This window comes from Pinus tabuliformis, chromosome 9 (genome assembly GCF_031772625.1).
Source record: "Pinus tabuliformis cultivar Carrire ecotype Pingquan chromosome 9, CPIR1, whole genome shotgun sequence".
In the NCBI taxonomy this organism is placed as follows: Eukaryota; Viridiplantae; Streptophyta; class Pinopsida; order Pinales; family Pinaceae; genus Pinus; species Pinus tabuliformis.
In genome coordinates this window covers 448,752,622-448,779,886 of record NC_142307.1, presented here as the reverse complement: position 1 = coordinate 448,779,886, position 27,265 = coordinate 448,752,622, and the positions used below count along the sequence as shown (strand labels likewise).

The 27,265-nt window shown below is 35.7% G+C and overlaps 1 protein-coding gene across 1 annotated transcript; it reads left to right on the top strand.

The window, feature by feature from the left end:
* The first annotated feature begins 13,867 nt into the window (after nt 1-13,867).
* LOC149149126 (uncharacterized) lies at nt 13,868-17,380 on the top strand. Its single transcript, XM_089441107.1, has one exon. It carries the CDS (start codon nt 13,920-13,922, stop codon nt 17,310-17,312), a length of 3,393 nt encoding a protein of 1,130 aa, XP_089297233.1. The 5' UTR covers nt 13,868-13,919; the 3' UTR covers nt 17,313-17,380.
* Nucleotides 17,381-27,265: the final 9,885 nt, after the last annotated feature.

Below are 27,265 nucleotides of genomic sequence, written 5' to 3'. Positions count from 1 at the left end.
TCACGTGACTGCTAATGACAAACCCTAGAAATTAGGGAACATGTTTCCCTGTTTTTAGGTTTAGGATCATTGAAAGTTGGCACGTGGGAAAAAGCCCTTATATCCTCATCCATGACACATTTTATGAAATATAAGGAGGTTTTTGTATTCCATGTTTTCTAGAACAAAAACTCTCCTAGTTTTTTAAAACACTTCTCCAGTTGTCAAGAATTTGTCCTTGAAAAACACGTGTAAAACAGGAAAAATCCGTTCTCTGAAATTAGGGTTTCAAAGAAAGCTTATTATATCCGAATTGAAAACACTTATGAAGAAAGTGAGATAGGTTATTATAGCTGGAGATTTGGTGAAGAAAAACCTCCTTAAAAATTCCAAAATACCTTTTCTTGTGATCGAAAACTGTCTTTGAATACCAGTTGTAAACTGTCAAATTTTGGTTTGTGAAAAACGGCACCTACAGCAGTTTCATAGCGCAATTTTAACCATAAATTCCTCCCACCTCAGAACGAATTTGAAGAAACTGAAAAAAGGTTTTTGTAACTTAGTATGTTAGGAAGAAAAGCCTCTTTCCGTTTTTGAAATTGAGTTCTCAGTTGCTCAAGAACGCTTCTGGAAGTTGACTAGTAAAAGTAGAAAACAGAGATTTTTCTGCTGAAACAGGCTTCTTCAGGAGTTTCATAGCGCGCTACGAAAACTCCTAGTTCAGAATCCCTGATTTCGTAGTGCAGCTAGTGCAAATTCTGGGTTTTGTGCTACAAAAACACCTAGAGTGAGTTTTGCACTACGAAAACCTTGACACAAGTTTGGCACATGGAATTTTAGGTGATGTGAGACCAGTGATGGGAAAGAACAGAGTGTTGACCCTATTTGATCATACCAACAAGACACTTTTCTAGATCTTAGACACGAAAGCAACCATGGAAAGACTAGACCAAGACTAATATCAATCCTTTGGAATCAAACTGATGTCAAAACACATGGTGAGGCATTTAGAACATGGAATGAGGCTGTGAAACTTTATTTTTGGAAAAGAGAATGACACTTATTGAGATGAGATGACGCAAAACCTATAGTACTATGACTAGAAACAAGGCAAACTTTCCAAAGCTTAGAAACACAAATTTTAGGGTGATAACATAGGGTATGGTCCCTCTGAGATACTAGGAAAGGTGTGTGATCGTTCCTATTGACTTAGTTTACCACCATGTATGTGCATTTACTCATTTGTAAATGTGGAGAATTTGAAGCTCTATGAGCCCTCCATGCTAGATCAGGAAAAGGAAATGGTCCTACCTTATGTCGATGATTTGGCACCAGACGATCAAGTAGATTTGACAGAAGATATAGTTTTACAGAAGAGGTCAAAAAATACAAGGTAATGGTAACAGGACCTTTGGCAGATTGGGTTGAAGGGACAACCTCTAGGCAAAGCTAAATCGTACACCAGAGAGAAGGTGGAGAAACAATCTCCTCACCTCATTAAATAAAAGATTTTGGGGACCAAAATTCTCCTAAAATGGGGAGGTGTGATCCAAATTGGATCATTATATTTTTTTCATCGATCTTGATGCATTTGGAGTGGATAAAGTGGATTAATGAGCTCATAGGACCATTTTTACTAGCAAGACCCAGTTTAACAAAACAGGGTCTAAAACGTTTTCGAAGTGTTTTAAGGCATCCGATGATGTATTTTGGGGGAATTTTTTGTTTTACTTCTACCCCACACCTTTTCATGTTATTCTACACACATAAATCTTTCCAACGGTGCAAGAATCATGTCAATAAGAGTTAGTATGCAAAGGTTATGCCACTCAGAAGTGGAACTTCCTGTTTTCAAACCTATACTTCAGGAGGATGCCACATTAGCCCCCATTATTCATGGAAAAATGGCTATCCACATGTTTGTGATGTAAAAAATTCTAGAAGAGTATATTTTTTAACTCTATTTAGGAGTTGAAGTTGTCAAAATTAACCACTAGTAGGCTATTGGGTTGTCTTATAACCAAGCCGCTAGGGGGGGAACGTATTCCATCCTTTCGAGACATTTTTGTTCCATAGTTGAGAAAAAATAGCCTAGAGAGATAGGAGGTAGATCACACGAAGAGTATATGTGCACTATAGTAGCCCACAGGCCATAGACATTACTTCTTTGTATCTGCAACCATATTTCTAGACAGAGAAAGAGAGTGAACTAGCCTCACCTTCTAGCTAGGTTTTCTCCCGAAAGGGTTTCCCAGAGAGCATATCTTGAGTATTATGTGTGTGTGTGTGTGAGATTATTTTGTCATTTTGTACTTTTCTTCTTGATTTACTTTTACATGCCTGCACTAATTATAGTTAATTTTACAGATCTAGAAATTAAATGAAACTATAATAGTATAGAATCTCATATTTTTAATGTAATATTATCAAATCCGTAATGACGAACTATCCAGTGGAATATCCATGATAGTTTATGGAGCAACTGTAAAACACAATTACATAGTTAATTATAGTACTTATCTAATACTTTTTGTTCTGATAAGCCACGAACCATCAGGAAAAGAAACACTCCATCCAACCTTGAGATTAGTCTCTACCACTATATCTCCTCTCGTGCTTGCTTCACATCCAAAGTAGTTTTATAAGAAAATGTTGTAATGTTATTTTTAGGCTATCTGATCACAACTAAGCTTATCCAATCATTGAAAGTATGAGCATCGAAGGTACATAGATACTCCACTAGCCAACCAACTCTAGAGTCTTTTCCTTTTGACAAGGCCTCCTTTGACTCTCTTCTAGATTCTCTTCTTTCTTCTTTCCTCTTGCCTCAAGTTTCCCAAAACCCTCTCAGCTTTCCCTTGGAATTTTTTCTACTTTCTAATAGAGGATCTTGGGTAGTTAACTACCACACCCATAACTATCCAACTACCGAGGTTGAGATTCCTCTCACAGTGCTTCTAAACCAAGTTTCACATAAAAAAGTTATGCAATTAAAATAAAATAAAAACTTACATTCATATATATCTATTTATAGTTTTATCATTCTCAACTCACAACTAAAAGAACATTATTTTAACTGCAGTGATTGGTAAATCAATACTTATAAATTTACCAGGGGTTATTACATCGTTCCCCCCTTGACTGAAACACCATCCAAGTGTTTCTGAATCCTCAAAATAGGTTGGGGAAATCTTCTTTCATGAGTTTCTCATCCTCCCAAGTAGCCTCATATGGGCTAAGGTGCCTCCACTACACTTTAACCTAGATGATGACTCACTTTCGCAACAATACTTCTCTCTGATCTACGATGCATAGGGGTTTGCTCATAAACTCTTTCTCTCGCTTGACCTATACCCACAACCATTAAGTCATTATTAGACTTTGTAATTAACATGTCTATTAATACATGTATGAAGATATGCATTTGTAGATTAATTACTTCTATATTTCCAACCAATGCTATGTCTAGGGTCATAAATATATTTATTTAATAATGAAACATGAAACACATTATGAACTCGTATGTGGATATGCAAGGCTAACTGATACACCACTGACACAACTCGGGCTAAACTATGGAAAGGAGCATAGAATCGGGGGGGGGGGGGGGAGTGTGCATATTAGCACAAATTCCACAACATAAGGTACTTTTCTTAGGATTTAATCTCACATAAACATGGTCTCCTACTTGAAATTCCTGAAAAAAATCATTGTTTATTAGCATATGTCTGCTAGTAGTCTTGCGATGCTTTCAAATTCACCTTAACTTCTTCAATGTTTCTTCGATTTATTTCAACAGATCAGGTCCTAGGATCAATTTTTCGTTTGGACCACTCTAATTAATAGTTGTTTTGCACCTATGTTAATACAACACTTCAAATGGATTCATATTTACGGAGGTGTGGTAGCTATTATTATAGGAAGATTCCACCAAGTGGATATAATCTTCCCACTTATTCGGTTGTTGCATCACATACATTTGTAACATGTCTTCGAGTATTTGATTTACTCGTTCAATCTTTGCATGTTTTTTAGGATGGTATGCAATGATAAAGTGCATTTCAGTACCTAGCCCATTAAGCAGGTATTTCCAAAAATCATATGTAAATTTGACATCTTTGTCATAGATTACAACTTTAGGTATCCCATGCAACCTGAAAATCTCTTTCATAAATATATTAGCAATTTGGACTGTTTTATAAGTAGATTGTAATGGAATGAAGTGTGTAGAATTCCTCATTTTGTCCAATAATACCATTATTGAATCATTTTGTTTATTGGTCCTAGGTAGACTAGTAATAAAATCATGCGTGATAGTCTCCCATTTTCATTCGAGGATAGGTAATCGGTGAAGTAGTCCAGCTAGGTGATGGTGTTTAGTCTTCACCTACTGACATTCTAAACATTTAGCAAGGTATTCAGCCACTTCCTTTTTCATGTCAGGCTAGAAGTAATCCTTCCTTAAAGCAGTGATCAAATTCTGGTAGCCTTGATGAGATGCATAAGGGATTTTATGATATTCATCTAGGATTACATGTTTGATTCCTATTTGATTGGGCACATACATTCTACCTTGACATATTAGCAATTATTTTGCATTTAATTCACATCGAAGTTGTCATTGATTGCTACTTGAGACCTTTTCTTGCTTCCACAATAATTGATACTCATGGTCATTTTTAGCAACTTCTTTAATATGCTCTTTAAATAGATATTATGTTTTACAAAACAAAATCTCATAAACACAGCTCACCTTTATGCTCAAAGCATCTGCGACATAATTCTCTCTACCTTTCAAATGTTTAATCTCAAATTCACACTCACTTAAAAATGCAACCTAGTGCACTTGTTGAGCATTTAGGGTGTTCCTCTTAAAGTAATTATTTAAGGTGTTCCACTTAAAGTAATTATTTAAGCTATTGTGATCAGTCATCCATGTAAACATTTCTCCAAGTAAATAATGTCGTGACATTTTTAAGGCCTAGATTACAACTATGAATTCTAAATCATATGTTGAATACTTATGTTCATTCCCTTTTAATTTTTAATATTCATAAGAAACCACTTTTCCTTCTTTCACTAGTACTCCTCCCACTCCTTCCTTACAGGGACTTGTACAAACAATAAATTCCTTATCTCATTCAATAATCCTTAAAATAGGAGGATTTGTAAGAAAGTGTTTTAATTGATCGAATTTATTTTGACACTCGATTGTCCATTTAGAGGTCCTTCCTTTCTTTTGTAGGGAAGTAATGGGATAAGAAACTTTTGTAAACAACCTATAATAGCCAGCCAAACCCATAAATGACCTTATATCAACCACATGCTTAGCTACAACCCATTGCATTATGGTTTTACCTTCTCTGGGTCTACGACTATCCCATTTTTAGTAATAACATGTCATAAGTAATGAATTTGTTCTTTGAAAAAATCAAAATTATTGTATTTCACATAGATTTGATGCTCCATCAAGGTCTATAGAACAATTTTTAGATTCTTGTTATGCTCTTCCATATTCCGAGAGTAGAAAAGAATACCATCTTTGAAAATCAATACAATTTTGTCCAAATATGGGTGAAATATATTGTTCATGAGACACATCAATGTACCTAGAGCATTGGTTAATCCAAAGGGGAAAACGACAAATTTGTAATGCACATAGTGAGTTCTAAAAGTGGTTTTGTATATATCCTCTTCCTCTATTATTACCTAATGGCAACTAGATCACAAATCAATCTTAAAAATACAATCACCCCATTGACTTGATCTAACAGAGCATCGATGTGGGGTAAGGGGTATTTATTTTTTATTGTTAATTAATTTAACTGCCTATAACAAATACACAATCTCAAGGTTCCATCATTTTTCCTGACAAACAACATTGAATCGCCCCATGGCGACACCCTTAGATGAATGTATTTCTTGTCCAACAATTCTTGAAATTGTATTTTTAGCTCAGATAATTCTAGGAAACTCATGCGATAGGGGCCTCTAGATACAGTAGCAACTTCGGGTATAAGTTCAATAGTAAAATCTATGTCTCTTTTAGAAGGTAGTCTGGGAATTTATTCAGGAAAAACATCAATAAAATCTTGCACAATGGGAAGATCCCCTAGGGTGGAAGTCTTCTTTTTTGAGTTTGTATATCCCACTTTCATTGGATAATCTTGGCACCCTTTCCTAATGCATTTCACCAGCTATGATGTTGTAATAGGTCTCAACTTCAAGGGTATTTTCATACCCTGCACCTCTTGTCTTATGTCTTCCTCGTTCAAGTAAATAATTTTTTTATCTTTATAATTGATAAGAGACCAATGTTTTTATAGCCAGTCCATGCCGATCAAAATGTCATAGGATCCCATGGGTAGAGAATTTAAATTTGAAGTTATTGGTTGATATGCTAGCATCATGTGAAAACTATATATTTTAGTTGTTACCCTTCTTTTAGCTCTCATGGCTAGTTGCACCATCCTTGGGTTCTTAAATTTGATTGAATATAAATGACATTTATCCACTATCTTGGGGCTGACATAACTTAGACTAGCCCTTGGGTCAATTAAAATAGACACATGATGGTTAAAACATTTACCTTCAAATTATATCATGGTTGGTTAATATTCTGCCTCATGGTCCTCCATCACAACATTAATTCTAAGAAAACTTCTCGCAACATCTCCTCCTATAGACGCTTCTTGAATCTAGGCTACTATTTTTGCTTATTTTTGCTAAGGGTAGTTTTTGACATAATGTGGCCCTCCACATTTGCAAAATTGCAATGGGGGTCTAATCGTTGCCTCAATTTCATATTTATTAGGCTACTCAGTAGCCTTTAATTTATTATGTGATTTGGAATTTTTCTCACCTTCACTAATTTTCTGTTTTACGGGTTTTTGTAAGGACTCTTAAAATTTGAAGAGTTAAACCCCTTGGCACTCTACGCCTGCTTTGGTCCTTTATTCTCCACCCACTTTTTACTACCATATCCTTTCTGTTTCATTTGTTGATATCATAACCAAGATTTTCTGATAACTTCATCCATGGCTTTGGGGTTGTCAGATTCCAACTATTCCTTCATGAAAGCAAGTAAGCTACTAATAAATCATTGAACCTTTGGTTTTTCTTCATATATACAACGTATCTCAACAATGAGGTAAATTTAATTCTAAATTCATCCATTGTAAGTTGCCCCAACCTAAGATCATGAAATTCTTTTGCCTTTTCATCAAAAAAGTGTTAAGTTGGATATTTATCTTTAAAATGTCTTTGAAAATCATCCCAAGTTACTTCTTGTTCATCAATATTTTTTATTTCCTTCACCTCTTCCCACAATAAGGTAGTTTTACCTTCTAGTTGGTAGCTTGGCAAACGAGCCCTTAAACTGTGATCATATTCATAAATCTAAAAATAGTTATTCATCTTAATGTGTCAAGCTTCCGCATCCTCTTCTTGCTCACCATCAAACATCGAAGGCTTAATTTTCTTAAAATTCACCCTAAAATTCTATTTTACTCCTTTTAGGTCCTTTATGCCCATAAGCATTATCACATTCTTCCTTGTTATTTTCTTATTCTCCTTCGGATTCTAGATTATCATCTCTTTGTCTATTTGTCCTAACCCTGTTTCCATGGTCAAGGCTCAGAGTAGGGTGTCTATGGTTTTGTGTGTCAGAAAGGCTCCTTATAATCCTTTCATGTTATTCCATCAGAGTTTCACTATCTGCTCTCAATCGTGTCATCTCACATTTTAACTTTTTTACTATCTTGAACAACACGACATTAGTTTTTTTGAGATTCTTCCCCTAGTTGAACCCACATATCTAGGTTAGCTTCCACATTTGGGATTGGGCCAACTCCAACTGTTGGCCTTACTCTGTTGTATATCTAACTCTCATCATGATTGTCCTCTTTCGCTCATTGTTAACACAAACAAATTATGTTATTCCCTTGTCACCCATAGATGCCACAGTGCTGGAATATGGCTCTGATACCACTTGTCACATTCCTCTACACTAACTAAGTAAATAGCTTGGATTTCAAAATCAAATATCAAGAAAATAAATTAAAAGGTAAGATAATATTCAACGATACGTAACATAAAATAAACAAGGGTAGCATCAGATTATAATAATTTAAAATTATCTTAACCCTGACATAAGATCACTAATGATAGTAATTAGTGGCATTCATGTGTTTAAGGTGCCTGGAATTCACTATCCATTTGGTCTATGAATTCTCTAGATGATGTACAAGATCCGTCCATTTAGAAATTTCCACTTTGGTATTCTCCATCTGATCAATGGTCCTTCGGAGTTGTACTCGATGGACATTGTTGATTGAACGAGGTGGTTAAAGAGAAGCTCACCCCCCCCCCCATCTTGTTGCCTAGGCTCATTTGCTTGACACTTGAACTGGTTTCTTTCTTGCTTCTATCGGTGAGGGTTTGCATGTTTAGTACGTTATAAAAGTTAAAATACATGCCCAAATTCTCTCCAACTCGAGGATTTACCAGTGAAATGGAGTTTGTCTGAGATGTTAGGTAGTATACTTGGCCCACTCCATCAAGTTTATTCTCCCATTACTTGTTGTAGTCACCAGGTTATTTTGGTCTTTTACCCCAATTTCTCAGTTTGGACTGTTTAGTTTGTTTTTCGTGCATATATGTGTTTTCTTTACTCCATAGAGTTTCATAACTAGGATCTTACACAGTGTTTAGAGTATCGACATAGGTATTTTTCCTTACTCTGTTGTTGTGGTTAACATTGTTTCTACTTTAACTCTCTCATAACTTGTGTCGATATGGGGTTCTGTCCACAACATCGCCTTCCCCGAGAGGTTTTCTTCTATGCAAATGCGATGTATTCCAGGTAAGGTTTTGTGACCCATTCCATGATGAATTGTTTTAGTTTTGATGGTTTACAGTATTAATTACTGCAACTCACCCTTTTCTTCAATCGTGTGTAGGTATGCTTCTGGAAGGGTTTATGTTGCCTCTATCTAAAATGTTGATCAATTCTCACGTTGACGGATTCTCTTCTTATTGTTCTAGGTGTGATATTCTCCTTAATTGGTTCCCAGTTAGAAAATAACTTTACAGTCTCTCTGTATTTTGGAAAAACCCCAACAGGGTTAACCTAGAGGAGAAAACCTTTGCTATTTATTTTCCTAGTTCTAGGTTTAATGTTATTGGCGGCAAAACAAATGCTCTCAAATGCCAAGTTGTAAATCTACTTACATGATTTGTTAAGAGCATAGGCTCATGGAATATTATTTTCGTTCATAATGTGTGATTTTTAATGATTTACTTTCTCTCCCAGAAAAATGTACTGTATATAGTTGTGGTTGATTGTTATGAGCCCTCACGGTTTTTTTCTGAAAGATTATAGCAGTTACACATTGTTTATGTTGTGGTTCATATCTATCTGCATGCTATATTTTAGAATTTAATTAGTTATTATGTATGATTCCACTTGAAAAATATTTTGTTGGTATTTTTTAACATTCTTTTTATGTTAAGATACTTTTATTTGTTTGGATCACCACAGGGTGGGTTGAAGTTATTATTTTTTGGGTATATGTAATTTTTACTAAACGTTGCATGCAATAGTTTACTATGTTTAAGTTAAATATTATTCATGTGGTATCTCCTTTCCTTCATTGTAATTTGTAGTGACTTCACTCTTTAGTCCTGGGTGGTTTATGAACTATTTTTGGGTTTTCCAACTATCTTGCTCGACCTCGAAAGTAACCCATCTAGCTCCCGCAGTCTATTCCAATTACTGTCTTTTTTTTTTTTTGAGTAAGACATCTGGATTGGTAAAAGTGGTTGCAATGCTCATTCTCTACCCCGACAAGACTCTATGGATATGGGATTATTAGTCTAGTTGATGCTTTCATAGCAATAGGCTAGCAACTAATGCTTAAACCAAGTTTTTCCTTGTTTCAGAATTTTTAACAATTTTAAGAGTCCAACAAGGGAACCCAACAATAGACATTGTTGAAAGAAAAAAAAAAAATATTTCAACAAGTCATCCATTCAGTTCTCTCTTTTTCCATAAAAATTATTTCCCTGTAAATATAACACTCTTTCTTTCTTGGCATTACCATATTGGTATTCTATAACTCAAATACGAATTTTCGTAATTGTAAAACATAATTATAGAATTAATTATAGTACTATCTAATTTTTTTGTTCTGATAATCCACAAACCACTGGGAAAAGAAATGCTCAGCCCAACCTTGAGATCAGTCTCTAACATTGCATGTCCCCTTGAGGTTTCTTCACACCCTATTTTAAAAGATCACAATTAAGCTTAGCAAATCATTAAAATTCTAAGCCTCCAAGCTCCATACGGATTCCACCTTTCAACCAGCTCTAGAATGTTTTCCTTTTGTTGAAGCCTCCTTTGACTCTCTTCCAGATTCTCCTTCGTCTTCTCCCCTCTTACCTCGGATTTCCCATAACCCTCTTGGCCTCCCTTTGGAATTTTTTTTACTTTCTAATAGAGCAGCATGGATAGGTAACTACCTCACCCATAATTTTCCAACTACCTCGAGCAAGCTTTTTCTAACAGTAGTGCCGCAGTGGCAGTGTTTTCAAGAGTAATTATTTCTAACAGTTAAGAAATAACTTTTTAAAATTATATTCTAGACTAAATTGTGGGAGGTTAACACTATGCTTTATTTTAACGAAGCAGATTATTGATGATCAGACTCGCAAATAATCAGACTCAAAAATTAACAAAATCTATGAAGACTCTATGAAAGAGCTTGATAGAAACACTGAAGACTATGTCAAAGAGCTTGATCATTACATTTACAAACACATAGATTTATACATAGATGGAGTATGTTTGTCATTTTCTTAAACCAACATTCGTGGACTCTCGCTGACATACATTGATGACTCCCTGACTATCGTCATCATAGGATCAAGCGTGATTAATGTTCTAACACCTCCCCTTAATCATGATGACCTAAACTTTAACTTGCCTACTGGTCTAAGTCTTAGTTAGGCTTACACCAAAACATTTCATTTTTTCCTTCTTGCCAAAGGGTCCATATTTGTTCATTTGTTGATGCAATTTCATCTTCACCTTTCTGGCTTTCCTTATGAACTTCCTCTGCTCCTTGGTTACGTACTTAACATCAACAACCTTTTCTGAATTAGGATGCAAGGAAACATCCTGAATAGTGAAAACAAGATAATCCAATCTGTAGTCTCCCCACTTTCCATGAGGAGCCACCAAAATGCACTTATCTTCAAACATGAGAGGCCTCTGAACAACATCCATGGTAGTATCCTCCACTATTGCAACCATCTTAGAAGCAGATCCAATCACATTACTAACAATTGGATTCAGGGACAAGCAATTTTTGCTCTAACAATTGGATTTAGGGACAAGCAATTTTTGCTCTAATGTGGAATGGACCCCAGCTCTCGATATTTATGGTCATCAATAAAATCTCTTGTGACTTAAAAATACCATCTGAATAAAAATATTAGTAGGCCCAAAAATACTTCGAAATGGACTCTTTAAAAATGCATCTATCAGTATCCAAGATTATCCCACTCATTGTCTTCCAATCAAATCGGTGACCTTCTACGTGGCTCTCCACACATGGTGGCTGCCACAACCACGGTGCTCGCTAACAACATTCTCTGTGGATTGAACAATGCATTCGATTTGCCTTTAATTGTTCTTCCACACTCAGTAACACTTCAAAAACTAGGCACAAACGAGGCATACATAAATATTGAAATTGAACCAAAGAAGGATCCACCGTGAACAAGACCCACCTGCACCATTCAACTTAGCGGATCGGCCCTACATGCAACACTCTACTGCACAACAGGCTCTCCACACAATGATCTCGATCTGTGCAGCTCTCACTCAACAGGACAACAGAACACGTTGATTCACCCAACCTTTTCACTCAAAGAAACGGGTGCCAAACATTTCCAACTTAAAAACAAAAAAAAACTAACTTTTCTACCTTGGAAAATATTTGGAGCAGGTGATGTCTCCCAACACAACATGCCCATCTCATAGCAAAAGCAACAACTACAAAAGCTTCTACAAAGAATCACCTCCACGCAATGCTCACACTCCAACATCCACGACCTGGTTCGACCCCCTATGGGTCAAGCAACCCCACCAAAACAACACAATTAAGTCCACAAATCACTCAACTGGTTCAACGCTCAGTGGCATCCATGACCCTTCAACTTCAACGCTTCTTCAATCAACTGCAACAAGACTCTAGTTCCTGACAAGTGCCACACAACACACGCAATAGACTTTCCACTGTCAACTTTCACCAAGTCCCAACACCACTGCGACAAGCTCGCAGATTCACTAACAGCGGCGCTTCTGCAGCTTCTCAATCGGCTCTTAAGCTCACACGCATGCATTCAACACGCCCACTCCAATGATGTCTCTCTTCTGGACATCAGGGATTTCTGTCAAATCATTCTCACAAATGTCAGGAAAACACTTAACACAACAGCTTCTCCAAATCAGATTCGACCTCTCATAGACACTACAAACAAGTTGGTTGGTGCCTCTATTTTGATTGGTCCAAACACCATTGTCTGCAGATCTTTCACACACCACTCGGCATACATCCCAGTTGTCTGTGACTTCAACCCTTCTACAAAGCTTTTGAACAGTGTTCTATGCAGCACCACACTGCTCTAGACAACTCCACGTTCACCGCTCACGAACTCTGGGCTCAAGCTCTTAGCGATGGAACTCTCTAACATTTTCCGTTGTATAGGTTGGAAACTCACAAAAGGCACACACCACAGGGGCACGATTTAACTCAATGCACGGCCTTTTTTAGGACATTAGAATTCAGACAAGCGATTCCCTTCCCTGATTTATGGATATTAGCAAAACATTGCCACAAAACTTCAAGACCGATTGTGACACTCAACTAACTATGGATCTACTGTAACCAGAATAGAAAAAACGGATTTACCCCAGTAGAAATGAAGCCACAAACACAAAACCACAGTTAAAAAAAATAGGGACAGGTCGCCCGTAATCAAACAATGGTTCTACCACAAATCTGAACACAAAATCTTTCACACCCTTGCATCCCCTACTAACTTGCAGATTCGGGCCAATGATCCTTCAGTGGATGTCAACACAGCGCGAAGTATATCCCCGCCAAGGATAGAGGCTGAAAAATTTTGAATTCTTCAGTTGCTTCTCACACTATACCCTCGCCGCTTCTCCAATCATCTCCTCTGGTCCTCCATGGCTCATCCAACAGTTTCTTCAAGGGATCGAACAACGAACAACGCTCTCCATCCAGTGCACTACGAAAAACAGGTTCACAAAGCTCCCAGGTGGCACACAATCGACCACTCTTGAATTTGCGACCTCTATAATGCCATGTAGTAATTTAACAAAGATGCTACCATACTCCAGGCACACAAGGATTTATCGTCTATCCAGCGGATTTATCATCTCTCCACGTTGCCGCTGGTTCCAGGCTTACACACAGCCAGACCAGAGCTGGGCAACCAGAAAGAACACAAAAATCAGCAACATCTCACTGATTGGGCAACCAAGAAAAAGCTTACTATTTCATTGAAAACATCCAAGCATAGAAAAGAGGGAAACATCTAAAAAAACTAGGAAAAAGGATTATTGGCTTTATCTAATTATGCAGTTTGATTTTATCTTCTGTAATAAAGAGAATGATTGCATTGTTTATAAAATGCTCATCTCTTTTTCATAATAAAGTTAGTGATATTGCTTTGCAGACCTGTGTTATTCTAGTTTTTGTCTGTGGTCTGTTCTGTTATTCTCTGTTTTTAATTTGTCAGATCTGCAAGTAGATCAATTGGTATCGGAGCCTAAGTTCTTGGAAGCCATCCACCTGTTCGAAGATTTTTTTTTATTTTTAAGGGTCATACATTTCACTCCAATCATGCACTCTCCAGTGAATGATTTAGCTAGGGCTCTTCAAGAGCTAATTACGCTGCAACAACAACAACGCCCTCCAGGGCAAATGCAGCTTGATACACGCTTTCAACTGCCCAAATTCTCAGGGCAAATGAATGGTGAGGCTGTTGATTCTTGGATCCGCAGCCTCTCCAACTATTTTAGAACCTGTCCAACAATGGAGGAGGAGATGAAACTTCAGATCGCCAGTCTACAATTGGAAGGCCTAGCACAAACATGGTGGGATACTCATCTTGAGAATATGTCCTTGGTTGTGGAACTTGGAGAACAAGCCGCGAACCAGCCTAGCACATCTTGGAATCTCTTTTGCGAGGCCTTACGTGAACGCTTCTATCCTCCAGGATATATACAAAATCTCCTTGCCAAATGGTTGCAGCTTCGACAACTACCCAATCAATCAGTGCAAGCCTACATTGATGTCTTCTGCAAGTTGCGCATTCAACTCCATATATCCGATCCAGACGAGGTACTAATTATCAAATTTAATTCTGGTTTGCTAATGCTTCTTCGTCGTGAAGTTGAATTGTTTGATAGTGCTTCATTAGACAAGGCCTTTATTCGGGCCCTGGCGGTGGAACGCAAAGTGGGTACTCGAATCCGATATCCAGAGACCAGAAATGGTCCATCTTCCTTTGATTCTTCTAATGTCGCCTCTGCCTCATCCCCCACACCTCACCGCACCCCCTGGTGCACATTTCACAAGACCAACTCACATGCTTCTGCAGATTGTCGAGTATTGAAAAATCTCCGCCCCCAGAAAACTCTTTTTACAGAGGTCGAACAACCAAAGGCCACTACCCCACTTCCAGCTATTTCTCTCGAAAATCCGACAGAAGTGGACCCCTCTCTCATCCTCATGACTGCTAATGCAACAAACACCTCTGTTACGCCTTTGTTTACCCATAATTGTCAAATCAAACATGAGTTGGCCACGCTTATTCTTGACAATGGGAGTCAAAAGAATCTTGTGTCACAAGACTTAGTTGAACACCTTTGCCTTCCCACCACTCCTCACCCCCACCCGTATCAGCTCGGTTGGGTCAGAAAGGACGGTCCTCGTCTTACCATCTCACAATGTTGTGCTGTCACCTTTGCTATTGGGCCTTTTCGTGATACTGTGATATGTGATGTTTCTCCTCTAGATTGTGCTGATTTATTGCTAGGAATTCCATACCAAGAGGCTCGACATGCTGTTTATCATGCTACAGATCACCAATACCACTTGCAGCACGATGGGCGCACCTATGTGCTCACATCCTCAGCTAGCACATCAACCCAACCTTCCATTGGCAAAGCTCCCATTATAAGAGTCAATTTAAACCAAGATGTTTCTTTGTGCTTGGTTCGCCCTGTCAAGCCAGAGAACCTCACCAATCCAGTCCCTCCTTCAATGGCTCCTCTACTCCATGAATCTGCAGCTGTCTTCACCCAACCCACAGGGCTGCCTCCAGCACGCTCTGTTGAACACCACATTGATCTTGTTCCTGGCGCTTCCTTACCCAATGCCCCATCTTATCGCCTTGCTCCTCGAGAGGCAACTGAGATAGAACGCCAAATTGAAGAATTGTTGACATCCGGTCATATTCAGACGTCATCCTCGCCATATGCATCTCTAGCTTTTAGTATTCCCAAAAAAGATACTTCTGAATGGCGCCTCGTGACAGACTATCGAACCCTTAATAAAGCCACTGTTAAAAACCTTCTACCTTCTGTGATCCAATATGGAGGAATTCTGCCTTCTGATACAGGAGGAATTCTGCCTTCTGTGATCCAATATGGAGGAGGGATGCCTCAATACAACTCTTCAGGTCATGTAATGGGTACACGGCCTCAGCAAGGCCACTGGTTGAATCAATCTAATATGCGACCAGGAGGGCCATCGGGGATTATGACTAATATGATGCATCAGCAAATGCCCCAACCCAATGTTATGTTGCCTGCACAAGCACAGGCATTGCTGCAACAGCAAAGATTTCAGGCAATGCAGAGTGGTGTTCCTCATTTTCCTCCTGTGCCAACTCAACAAGTATTCAATTCACATCCTCCACCTGCCATGCACAGATACAATGAGGCATTTTTGGGTGGGGATTTTAGGGATCAGCGTAGTAAGTCTCAACAACGTGGAAAGCAAAATCAGCGTAATAGCCAACAGAATTCAGATACGCACAGCCAGTCAGGTAGGTCTAATAATGGCTGGCCACAGTTCCGATCAAAGTATATGTCTGCAGAAGAAATCGAGAGCATTGTTCGCATGCAGCTTGCTGCAACTCACACCAGTGATCCCTATGTTGATGATTATTATCATCAGGCTGTGCAAGCAAAGAATGCTACTGGTTCTCGAGGAAAAAGTCAGTTTGCACCATCTTCTCTACGTGAATTGCCACCGCGAACAAAAGCTGTAGCAGAGCCACATGCTTATCTTCAGGTAGAGGCACTGGGAAGAGTGCCATTTTCTTCTATTCGCAGGCCTCGTCCACTTCTGGAAGTGGACGCTCCTTCAACACCAAATGCCACAGGTGATAATGTAAATGAACCCAAGGCCACTGAGAGACCCCTTGAACAGGAACCAATGCTAGCTGCAAGGATTGTTATTGAGGATGGGCTGTGCCTTCTTCTTGATGTGGATGATATTGATCGGTTTTTGCAAGTATCTCAACTACAAGATGGTGGGGCCCAATTAAAAAGAAGGCGGCAGATTCTGTTGGAAGGATTAGCAGCTTCTCTGCACTTAGTTGATCCTCTTGGAGCAGAGGGTGGCCATCCAATTGGGTTGGCTCCAAAAGATGACCTTGTTTTTCTACGCCTGGTTTCTCTTCCCAAAGGGAGAAAACTTATATCAAAATACCTTCAGCTTCTCACACCTGGAAGTGAACTTGCACGAATTGTCTCCATGGCAGTTTTTCGTCATTTGCGTTTTTTGTTTGGTAGCTTAACTCCAGATCCCAGTGCTATAGTTGGGCTTGCTAAGACTGTGGCTCTGTGTGTTTTCAACATGGATTTAGATGCCCTTATTGCTTGTTTGACAGCAGTAGTTTGTTCTTCCGAGCAACCACCACTTCGTCCTCTTGGAAGTTCTACTGGTGATGGGGCATCGGTGGTTCTAAAAGCTGTTCTGGAAAGAGCTACAGATATCCTGACAGATCCACGTGCACAGGCAAAATGGATCAATGCAGAAACATTGCAACGCAATTTCCCTCAGTTGGTGGAGGAAGCGGGGACGCTTCCTGATCTAAACAGGGAGGAATTGGGCAACCAGAAAGAACACAAAAATCAGCAACATCTCACTGATTGGGCAACCAAGAAAAAGCTTACTATTTCATTGAAAACATCCAAGCATAGAAAAGAGGGAAACATCTAAAAAAACTAGGAAAAAGGATTATTGGCTTTATCTAATTATGCAGTTTGATTTTATCTTCTGTAATAAAGAGAATGATTGCATTGTTTATAAAATGCTCATCTCTTTTTCATAATAAAGTTAGTGATATTGCTTTGCAGACCTGTGTTATTCTAGTTTTTGTCTGTGGTCTGTTCTGTTATTCTCTGTTTTTAATTTGTCAGATCTGCAAGTAGATCAAGAGCCCAGGACTCTCGCCCTTAAACAATAGCCACAGCCGAAACCCTCGGCTCCCATAACATGACAAAAGCTATGAAGACTCTATGAAAGAGCTTGAGAGAAACACTGAAGACTCTGTCAAAGATATTGATCATTACATTCACAAACACATAGATTTATAAATAGATTGAGCCTGACTGTCATTTATTTTTTACCAATACTCGCCGATGCCTATCGACATTGATGAATCGTCTACTATCATCATCATACGATCAGGCTAATGTTCTAATAAAAATTATAATATTTTTTCATATATCATTTGCAATCTGAAAATCAAAATAAATTTAAATTAAATTATGAAAATCAGATATATATATTACCTACAAAAACAATTTAAAAAGTTGTTTTCATTGTAATTGATATATATATTTATTATATAATATATATTTTTTAAAGTTTTTAATTTAATTAAAAAACGGCTATATAAATTTAATTTTGATGAGGTATTTGAAGTTTAGTTATGACTTTTATTTTTTTCATTTTAATAAATTTAAAAGGATTAAGATTTCTTTCAAAACTACGTTTAGCTTTTTCCAATTTATATTTTGTTTTAGTTTTTGAATTTGATAAATTTAAAAAGAATGAACTTTATTTCAAAAGTGGTTTCTATTTAATAAATTTTAAAAAGTTAAAATTTATTTTTAAAAGTTATTGGTTTTTATATTTAAGTTAATAATTTTAAAAATATTAATATATACTTGTCTTTCAACTTCATGATAGTGATAATGATGATTAATGTTTTTAAGACTAATGTGACTTATGAGACTTCAAGAGAAGAAGAAGGAGAAGAGTCTAATTGTCATTTTTCAAAATCTTGTTTCTGTGATCAAGGAGAAGGAAAAGAATGACTATTGTTGGAAAGGAGAAGAGTCTAATTGTCATTCTTCAAAATCTTGTTTCTGTGATCAAGGAGAAGGGAAAGAAAGGAAAAGAAGGGAAAGAAGGGCTCCAAGATTGTTATAGTTGGGTTGACTTAATAAGTCAAGAAGATTGGAGGTGTGGCTTATGATAGACAATTGGGAGTTGATGTGGGCAAGAGTCTCGATGTCTAGAATGAAGTGTTTTTCATCTTCCATATTCTTAGTATCACAAATATGACAGATTTTATCATTACAGGGAGTCTTGGGAGTAGACCACCCTGTGATATCACTTAGAAGCTCATGAGAAATTGTTCTTATCTTAGCAATGTTCATTTTCTTCTTATTGTTGGTCAACATAGAGAGATAATTCTAGTTATCAAGGGTGGGGTTGATCACCTCCTTATAGTATGTTAGCTTCCTTTTACCCTCAATCTCCTTACTATCCTGCATCTTATCCTGAAAATTGGAGGTAATAGTATTTTTGATACCATCCTTGCTTCCCATGATGATCTCCTCTTTAATCCCCCAAAAGTTGAGCTGAGATTGGGCATCCTTATGCCACTGTTCCTTGAACATAGTCGTACTTTCAATGGAGGACAAACCCGCTTCCATCAAGAGGATAGGATAGGGAGTATTTCCCTTGATCTTATGGTTATAGGTTATGAATTTCTTTTGAATCATCTCAATATTTCTTCATGACTCTCTAGATACAAAGCAACCCAAACTTCACATCCCTATAAGAGAGACTAGAATCTCAAAGAGGAACCTTTTTTTTATTCCAAATGTAAAGATTATTTTCAAGCTCATAATAAGTTTTCCAACTTTCAATAATTATTTTTTCATATTGAGTTGTCTCAATACACAAATATTTATAAGAAACTTGCTTTAAACAATGGTTATCATAGAAGAAACCAGGGTGAGTGATTTTTTTATTCTTTTGGGTGATTTTTTGGATTTAATGATTATTTAGTAAACATGAAAATAATTTTGAAAATGTTAATACAGACTTGGCAACGGACAATTTTCGTGCTAGATGGTGTGGCGGATGCAAAAGGTTTGCCATGATTGTGGGCGGCTCCTGCGTTGATGGTTTAGCATCTGGATCTTCTTTGATTTTATTTTTGGTAGCCAATTTAGTTGAGAGGGTTGGTTTCGTCGCCCAGCATTCTGCCATTTAGTTACCTGGGGCTTAAAATAGGGGCTGTCCAAGGCCGTCCGTTGTGCAACCCTCTCTGGCGGCTACTCTTGTTTGTTGAAGCAGCAGCAGAGCCCAGGATTCAAGTCACTGCCGGGCTCTGTGAAGGTGACGATTAAATGAGGAACGTCTGGTGCATTGTTAGCCTTTCAAGCTGGCTTGATCGCTGAAGTTCGTTGAGTTTATTTATTTTGTTGGAGCAACATAAACTCTTTGGCATATATTTTCTTTTCATATGTTAATGCAGGCACAGGCCTATTTTGGCATTTGTATGATTCTTCGCTCGGACGGAATGGATTCCTCAGTTTTCTGATGGCCTTATTGCCCATTTTATTTAATACTCCGTCTATTGACAGGCACGAGCACTGGCGGTGTGGGATCGTTGTCCTTTGTTTTGGCCATCAAATCATGAGATCGATCGAATAAGATGGCCCCTGAAGGGGACAAATAATATGCACTGATCCTCCTCGAGGATGTGGGATTTGAGTGCTTACTGGTTTTATATTGAGAAGGAATTTGAGATATTAACGATTATAGTTCTTAAGAGTTTCCATTATATTTAGTTTGGTTATTTGATTAAAGAATGAATTTGAAATAATAGTCATTATAATCATTATTAATTTGCTTATACATTATATATTGGAAATTAATTATACCATCTCAAAGAAAATTTAAAATAATAACAATTATACTAATAATTTATTTATTTGATTATTTGTAACAATAATGCTTTATACTAATAATTTATTTATTTGATTATTTGTAACAATAATGCTTTATAGTTTGAATGATTAATGATCATAGTTCATTTTGGAATAACCATCACGCATCCGCCTTTATTGGGAGAAAATCCTCATCTAACACCATAGAATGGAATGCGGGAAAAATTGGCCGCCACCTTCATTTGGAAAAAGGAAACCTAATTTGGAACAAAAGATGCCCGTTTTATTTCTTTAGTTTTCAGTATATAAATTAATTAAATTGATTTTTAAAATAAAAGTCAGTTAACTATAATTATTATATGCATTTTATTTATAATTATAGTTAATTATAATTTCTATATTTTGTAAATTATATATAATCCTAATTAACTATAATTTCCATAATTTGTAAATTATATAATTATAGTAATTTATAATAAATTGATTATAATAAAAATAACATTTTAGAAATTATATATAATTAATGAAAAGTTAATTATAGGCCATATAGACATTATTTTTTCGAAATTAGAATTAGGTTAATAAGAGAGCACAAACCATAAATAACAAAAGTTAATCATATTTATCTATAGTCAACATAAACATCATATTTTAGAAATTATACATATATTAATTAAGCATAGTCAACAAAGATCAATGGTAATCAATTATAGTCAACATAAACCATCATATTTAATCATCATCAAATATAAACATCATACTCATAATCAACATGGCCATAAACATTAATGTAGTTATTTAATCAATTTGACATAAATAGATTCCAATAATAAATGTGATATTTAATATAATTTAAGTTTAAATTTAAATAACAATATTTAATATAATTTTGATTAAATGTATTTATTTTAATTATCAATAATTATTAATAAAATGAATAATAACAATTTAATTTACATGAAATATTTTAATAATGATTAAATAAAAAAATAACAAAAATTTAATCAATCCAAAATATTTTTAAGAATATTCATAAATAAAAAAATAAACATTAATTTAAATAATTTATACATTGATGAAACTCTAGTATTTATTTCAAAAACAATTATATTCTCATGAAACTGTATTACTTTCTTTTGTTCATATTCATATTTCATTATTACTTTTTTATTAATGCTTTTTATTACAGTTCGTCGCAGTGAATTGCTTCAGGATGGGCGAATGGATCTTTTACCACAAACTCGGGGTTATTATTTATGTCGCGCTGCGAGGCCCCATATCCTTGCAGTAATTGCTTTATACCCGAATTTCTACTCATCGATCTGGCATTAAAACGTATCAATTCGTCTACATGTTTGATGGCATGCTTGACTGTATATTAATGTGCTTATGAAATGTGAATTGGTATTGATTTGTTGGGAGATTTGAGGGTTTATTTTATTTTTTTTAATTGTATTATGGTGGCTTTTGTGTTTGAATTGGGAAAAAATGATTTCAAAGATAATCAGTAGATTAGGATAATTCTCTACCATGTTCAGGCAGTAGTCAGCAATGAAAAATATTAAATATTATCAGAGTTTTTTATTTGTTATTTGGTTGAGAATAAAATGTTTAATTGGGAGATTTGAGGGTTTATTTTTTTTAATTGTATTAGGGTGGTTTTTGTGTTTGAATAGGAAGAAATGATGCCAAAGATAATACCATATTCAAGTAGCAGTGAGTAATGAAAAATATTAAGTATTATCGAGTTTTTCTATTTGTCATTTGGTTGAGAATCTATTTGTCATTTGGTTGAGAATAAAATGATGTTTAATGAATAATATTTGGTTGAGAATAAAATGATGTTTAATGAATAATATGAAAAGACATTAAGCTAATTGTTGACTTATTGCATGGTACTTAATATTTGTTGTAAAAATGATAATGAATTAGGAAAACTTCTAGAAAAAGCTATTATATCTCATGGAAGTGTGGTTTCTCACCTACTAAGCCTAAAGAGAAGGTGACAAAAAAGGCTAAATATTTTCATAAATATTAGGGATATTAAAATCTTAGGGTTTTAGCTTATTTAGAATCATTCATGAACATGGGTATAAATGTCTGATAGGGGTTTGGACTTTTTTATTTTAGCTTTTTTGGTTTGACTTTGATGCTAATGTTGTTTATTATTATGGCCTTGTGGCTATGTTAATTATGGTGTAAGCTTGATGGGGTTTGGTTGGATTGTGAAAATTTGATGTTTTTTCTTATATAATACAAGTATGAGATAAAAGTTCACTTTGCCACTGTGTCTTCATGATGGAAAAAAATGTAATTAAATTAAAGGTGAAAAATAACATTAACTAAGATTAAAGGTAAAAAAATGTAAAAGAAATTTATTTAGAAAACAAGAACCATTAAAAATACTAATATATGTATGTGTTGATAGATTCATTTTATATTATCAAAGTGATCAATGTCATTAGATCTAGCAAAATATTTTGAAAAAAGTAATTATGAGGTTTAAGGTATTTTCAAGTTTGAAGTTAATTTTGCATAGAAGGAAGGGTAGATATGAGATAGGCATACATATTATCGTGATTCTTATCAACTCATCATGGTCAACATTAGCTAACTAGAATAAGAAATGAATAAAATAGAGACATCGTGACAAATTTTTAGTGTATGAAAACAAATGCATATTCTCTAAATGAAAGACAACAAAGGGGACTTCACGCAAAAAGAGAAGGGAACCCTTGCTCAATATTTATTGATATTATTAACTCAAATATATAAAATAAAATATAATAAAATATTTAATAGAACCTAGAGTTACAACATTCAAAAATGAATAAGTGAATGTTTAGCAAAATATAGAATGCTAGAAGATATGTCATGTTGATTAAATTTACTCTAATATATTATATTATATATTTAGAGAGATTGGACATTTAAATTGATAAATAAAAATATAATAGAATGTTTAGTGGATATTGGAAAAAAATTTAAAATAAATAATTAATTATTTAGTGGAAAGTAATAATTGATTATATATATATATATATATATATATATATATATATATATATAAAAAATCTAGTAATAATTTGCAACAGAAATAGATTAGAAATATAGATTTATTGTAGCTCCATCGTCCTCTGAAATTTTCTCCATGTCTGAGATTCGATCTTCTCTCCAACTATGAAAACATGTAGCATACACACTCTCTCATTCTCACACTCTCTAATCTCTTCTACTTCATCCTTCAAAATTTTAAAATTGATGGAAGATGTAATCAATTTACATCACTAAACCTCGACATCCTTGACTTGATCACTTTCTAGATGATGGTTTACTGAAGTCAACTCTCTCCCTAAAAACCATGAGAATAAAAAAAGGTATATTACTCTAGAATTCTTTGGAATGCATATAAAATGTGAGAAACTAACCCTAGAAAAGATAACATGGATCAAGACTTCAAGAAAAGTGTTACTAGGAGGGTTGACACAGGAAATACAGTAGGCACCTGAGTTATAACACTATTAATCCATAGGATACCTTCTTTACCATTTGGTGAGGCCAAAATCCCAGTCAAACCTACACCAGAGCCTCTTGAACATGATCATCTGGTCCTCCAATCTTCTCCCAAGCCCGAAGATCCTCTGCAACCTCATGTTAAGCCTCTGAATCATCATGTTAAGGTATCCAACCATATTCAATTTATTAGCATGTAAATAACTTCAAACTTGTTGACATCAATGACAACACAATCAACTCCTCAACTGACTCCTTAGGTGGAAACCTAAGTTCACATCATAAGGTGAAAGCCATAAAAAATTGACTATAAATGTGAGTCCATAGAAAAACACCTCTATAAAATAAGAGGAACATGATGGTCACCACATCAATGCCATCACCATGAGACTCTGTGAACCAATAGGACCATGAGAACCACCACTACTAGGTTGACTTCATGAGGACAACTAGGTTGACATCAATGCCAACACCATGAAAGAAAATGTACAATGCCATTGACATATACTGGTACCTTAAGATGTTACTGGGATAAGTATTTGTTGACTAGAATGTATCTCTAGATGAAATATCATTGATGTTTGACGATCTATAGTTCATTGTGAAAGGAATAGATATTTCCCTACAGTGAATAGAGACACATATTGGCCTTCCAACTCACCGAAGTTTCTCACTAGGTAGCAGCAAAGAGATAATAACTACTAAATATTGAATTCCATCAGGACTAGATGATTGCATTGGTGCACTCTTTAAATTATTATTTTCATTTATGGTTTTTTAGTTCTGTCTATAGATTTATATGGTGTTTTAGAAGGCCATAGGCCTTAGGCTATTTTCTTTGTAGTTTTAATATCTTAGAACATGATCAAATTTTGGACACTCAAACAACTCTTCTTCTGCAAATGTTCTAGCGTCCTTAAAAAGAATAGTATACTAGAGCATGCATTTTTTATCATATTTAAGTAATGAAAGTTTTCTTCTAAAAAAGTGAAAAAATAATAAATTATGCTATTTATATAAACTTATTTTTTATAATATAACATGGTTGAGATGTACCCAGTATGTGGAGACATTGTAGTGAATTGTTAAATTAAAAAATAAGGATAGAAAAAAATTTCCTTGATTGAAAATGATAATGAAAATTCAACAAATGTATTAACCCTTAATGTTTCTATGTTTAAGTGTGGAGTATCTTTGAGCAACAACAAGAATCGAGATTCATACTTGGGTACAAGACGAATACCCTATTTTTAGGGATCAAACCCATTCAATTTCCTTCCAATGAATTCATCAAATATGTAACATTCTTTTAAATTTTCCTTGAATAATTCCCATGTTACCTTTGAAATATGTATTCTGAATTGCAGTAAAAGTGTCTTCCACTACAATAATACACTTCCCTTTGTAGTTTTAACCCTGTACAAAAATTACCTACAAATGTATCCTTCAAACCAAAAAATATACACTTGTGAGAACATAAAACAAATATACACAGAGATTTTTCCCTGGATCCAAAAACCGAGGCTACCGGATTTATTTTTTCATTATATTCCTTTCATTGTTACAATACTTATATATACATGCAAATCATTTAACCCTATATTAGACCATAACTATAGTTCCCTTGACTGGATCTACCGAATATCTCGGGCAGAAAACCATCATGCCCAAAACCATGAGAAAAACCCATCCACAAAACCATGGGTAGGACCTCCCACCATCTTTTGGTAAGCCCCCCATCCTTGGGTCTTCCCCCCATCCTTGTGTGTGCCCAACTATTATTTGGTCCTCATAAAAAAAAAGTTCATGTAGTGTTGCCCCAGACTCCATGCAGGGGGGCGATCGCCGCCCTACAAACTGCTTCATAGCAGGGGATACCGGCCCCCCTGTGACCCCACCCCCCCGTCATTGACCGTGTGACTAGTCGCGGAAATAATATAATATACACCCAAAATTCTCCAACTTGTTGTTTTCTTTCCACATAGGCGGTCACAAAAGAGCTTAGTCATTGGTCCAAGCCTACAATTCCCATTTTTTCTCTATAGTAAGAAAAAATGTAAGTGCTCACAGACTTCGCCAATGCATCTACAACACTCTTCAAAGTGTCCACATTTACCAACAACACCTTTTTTCCCTCAACCATATCCCTCACAAAATGATACTGAACATCAATGTGCTTTGTCTTTGAATGATAGGCATGGTTCTTTGCAAAGAAAATTGGACTTTAGATGTCACAGTATATCCTTATAGCTCTTTTTAACAACCCCATACTTGAACACAATATCTGCAACTAGACTACTTCCTTGATTGCATTAGTGGTTGTCATGTATTTAGCCTCTATAGCTAAAATATCCACTGCAGACTGTCTTTTTCTCATCCAACTGAATGCTCCTCCAAATAGGCTAAACACATAACCACTTGTACATTTTTTTTGATCTAGATCTCCAGTCTATTCTGCATAAACAAAGAAACAGATGTCCAAAAATCTATCTATTCTTGGTCTTCCTTGGAAGAAGAGACCATAATCACTGGTGCCACACAAATAACCTAAAAACTCACTTCAATGTTTTCCAATGCTCCTTCCCTGGTTTTGACATAAACCTTCTCAATACTCCCACTGCATGTGCAATGTATGATCTACTACATACCATTGCATACATCAATCTACTGACTGCACTTTCATATGGAATATGGTACATGTCCTCTTCCTCTTCTTGTACCTTGGGACACTATTCAAGAGATAAATTCACTCACGAGAATATGAACCTTCACCAGTTTACTATCCTACTTATTAAACCTATGAAATATTGTCTCAACATACTTCCTATGGTTTAACTAGAGCTTCCTCTTTGCCTTATCTCATTTAGTTTCCATGCACAAAATATAGTTTGTAGCACCAAGATCCTTCATGTAAAATTTGGACGATAATTGGGTCTTGAAATCCTAGATAATTTCTCTTTCATTTTCAATCAACAACATATTATCTACATACAAGACCAAATAAATAACATAGTGACCAATTAATTTAAAATACACACAATGATATGCTTTTCTTCTTGTGAAGCCAAGTCCCTGTATACATGTATCAAATTTATGATACCACGTCTTTGGTGATTGTTTTAACCCATACAGAGGCTTTTTTAACTTGCATACCCATTCTTTCTTACCATTCACTGCAAAACGTTTTGGTTTCTTCATGTAGATCTTTTCTTCCATAACCTCGTGAAGAAATGTTATCTTCACATCCATATTTTCTACCTCAAAATCAAAAGCTGCAACAACAGATAAAGTAATCCAATAGAAACTAACTTGGAAATAGGAGAAAAAATATCACTAGAAGCAATTCCCCACACTTGGGAATAACATTCTGCTACCAACCAAGCTTTGTATTTCTCCACCTTTCCTTTTGCATTCATCTTCTTCTTAAACACCAATTTGCTGCCAATGGGTTTCATTCCAGCTGACAAC

Bases quoted from the DNA above. Each gene is read 5' to 3' on its own strand.
- LOC149149126 (XM_089441107.1), top strand. From the start codon at position 13,920: ATGCACTCTCCAGTGAATGATTTAGCTAGGGCTCTTCAAGAGCTAATT.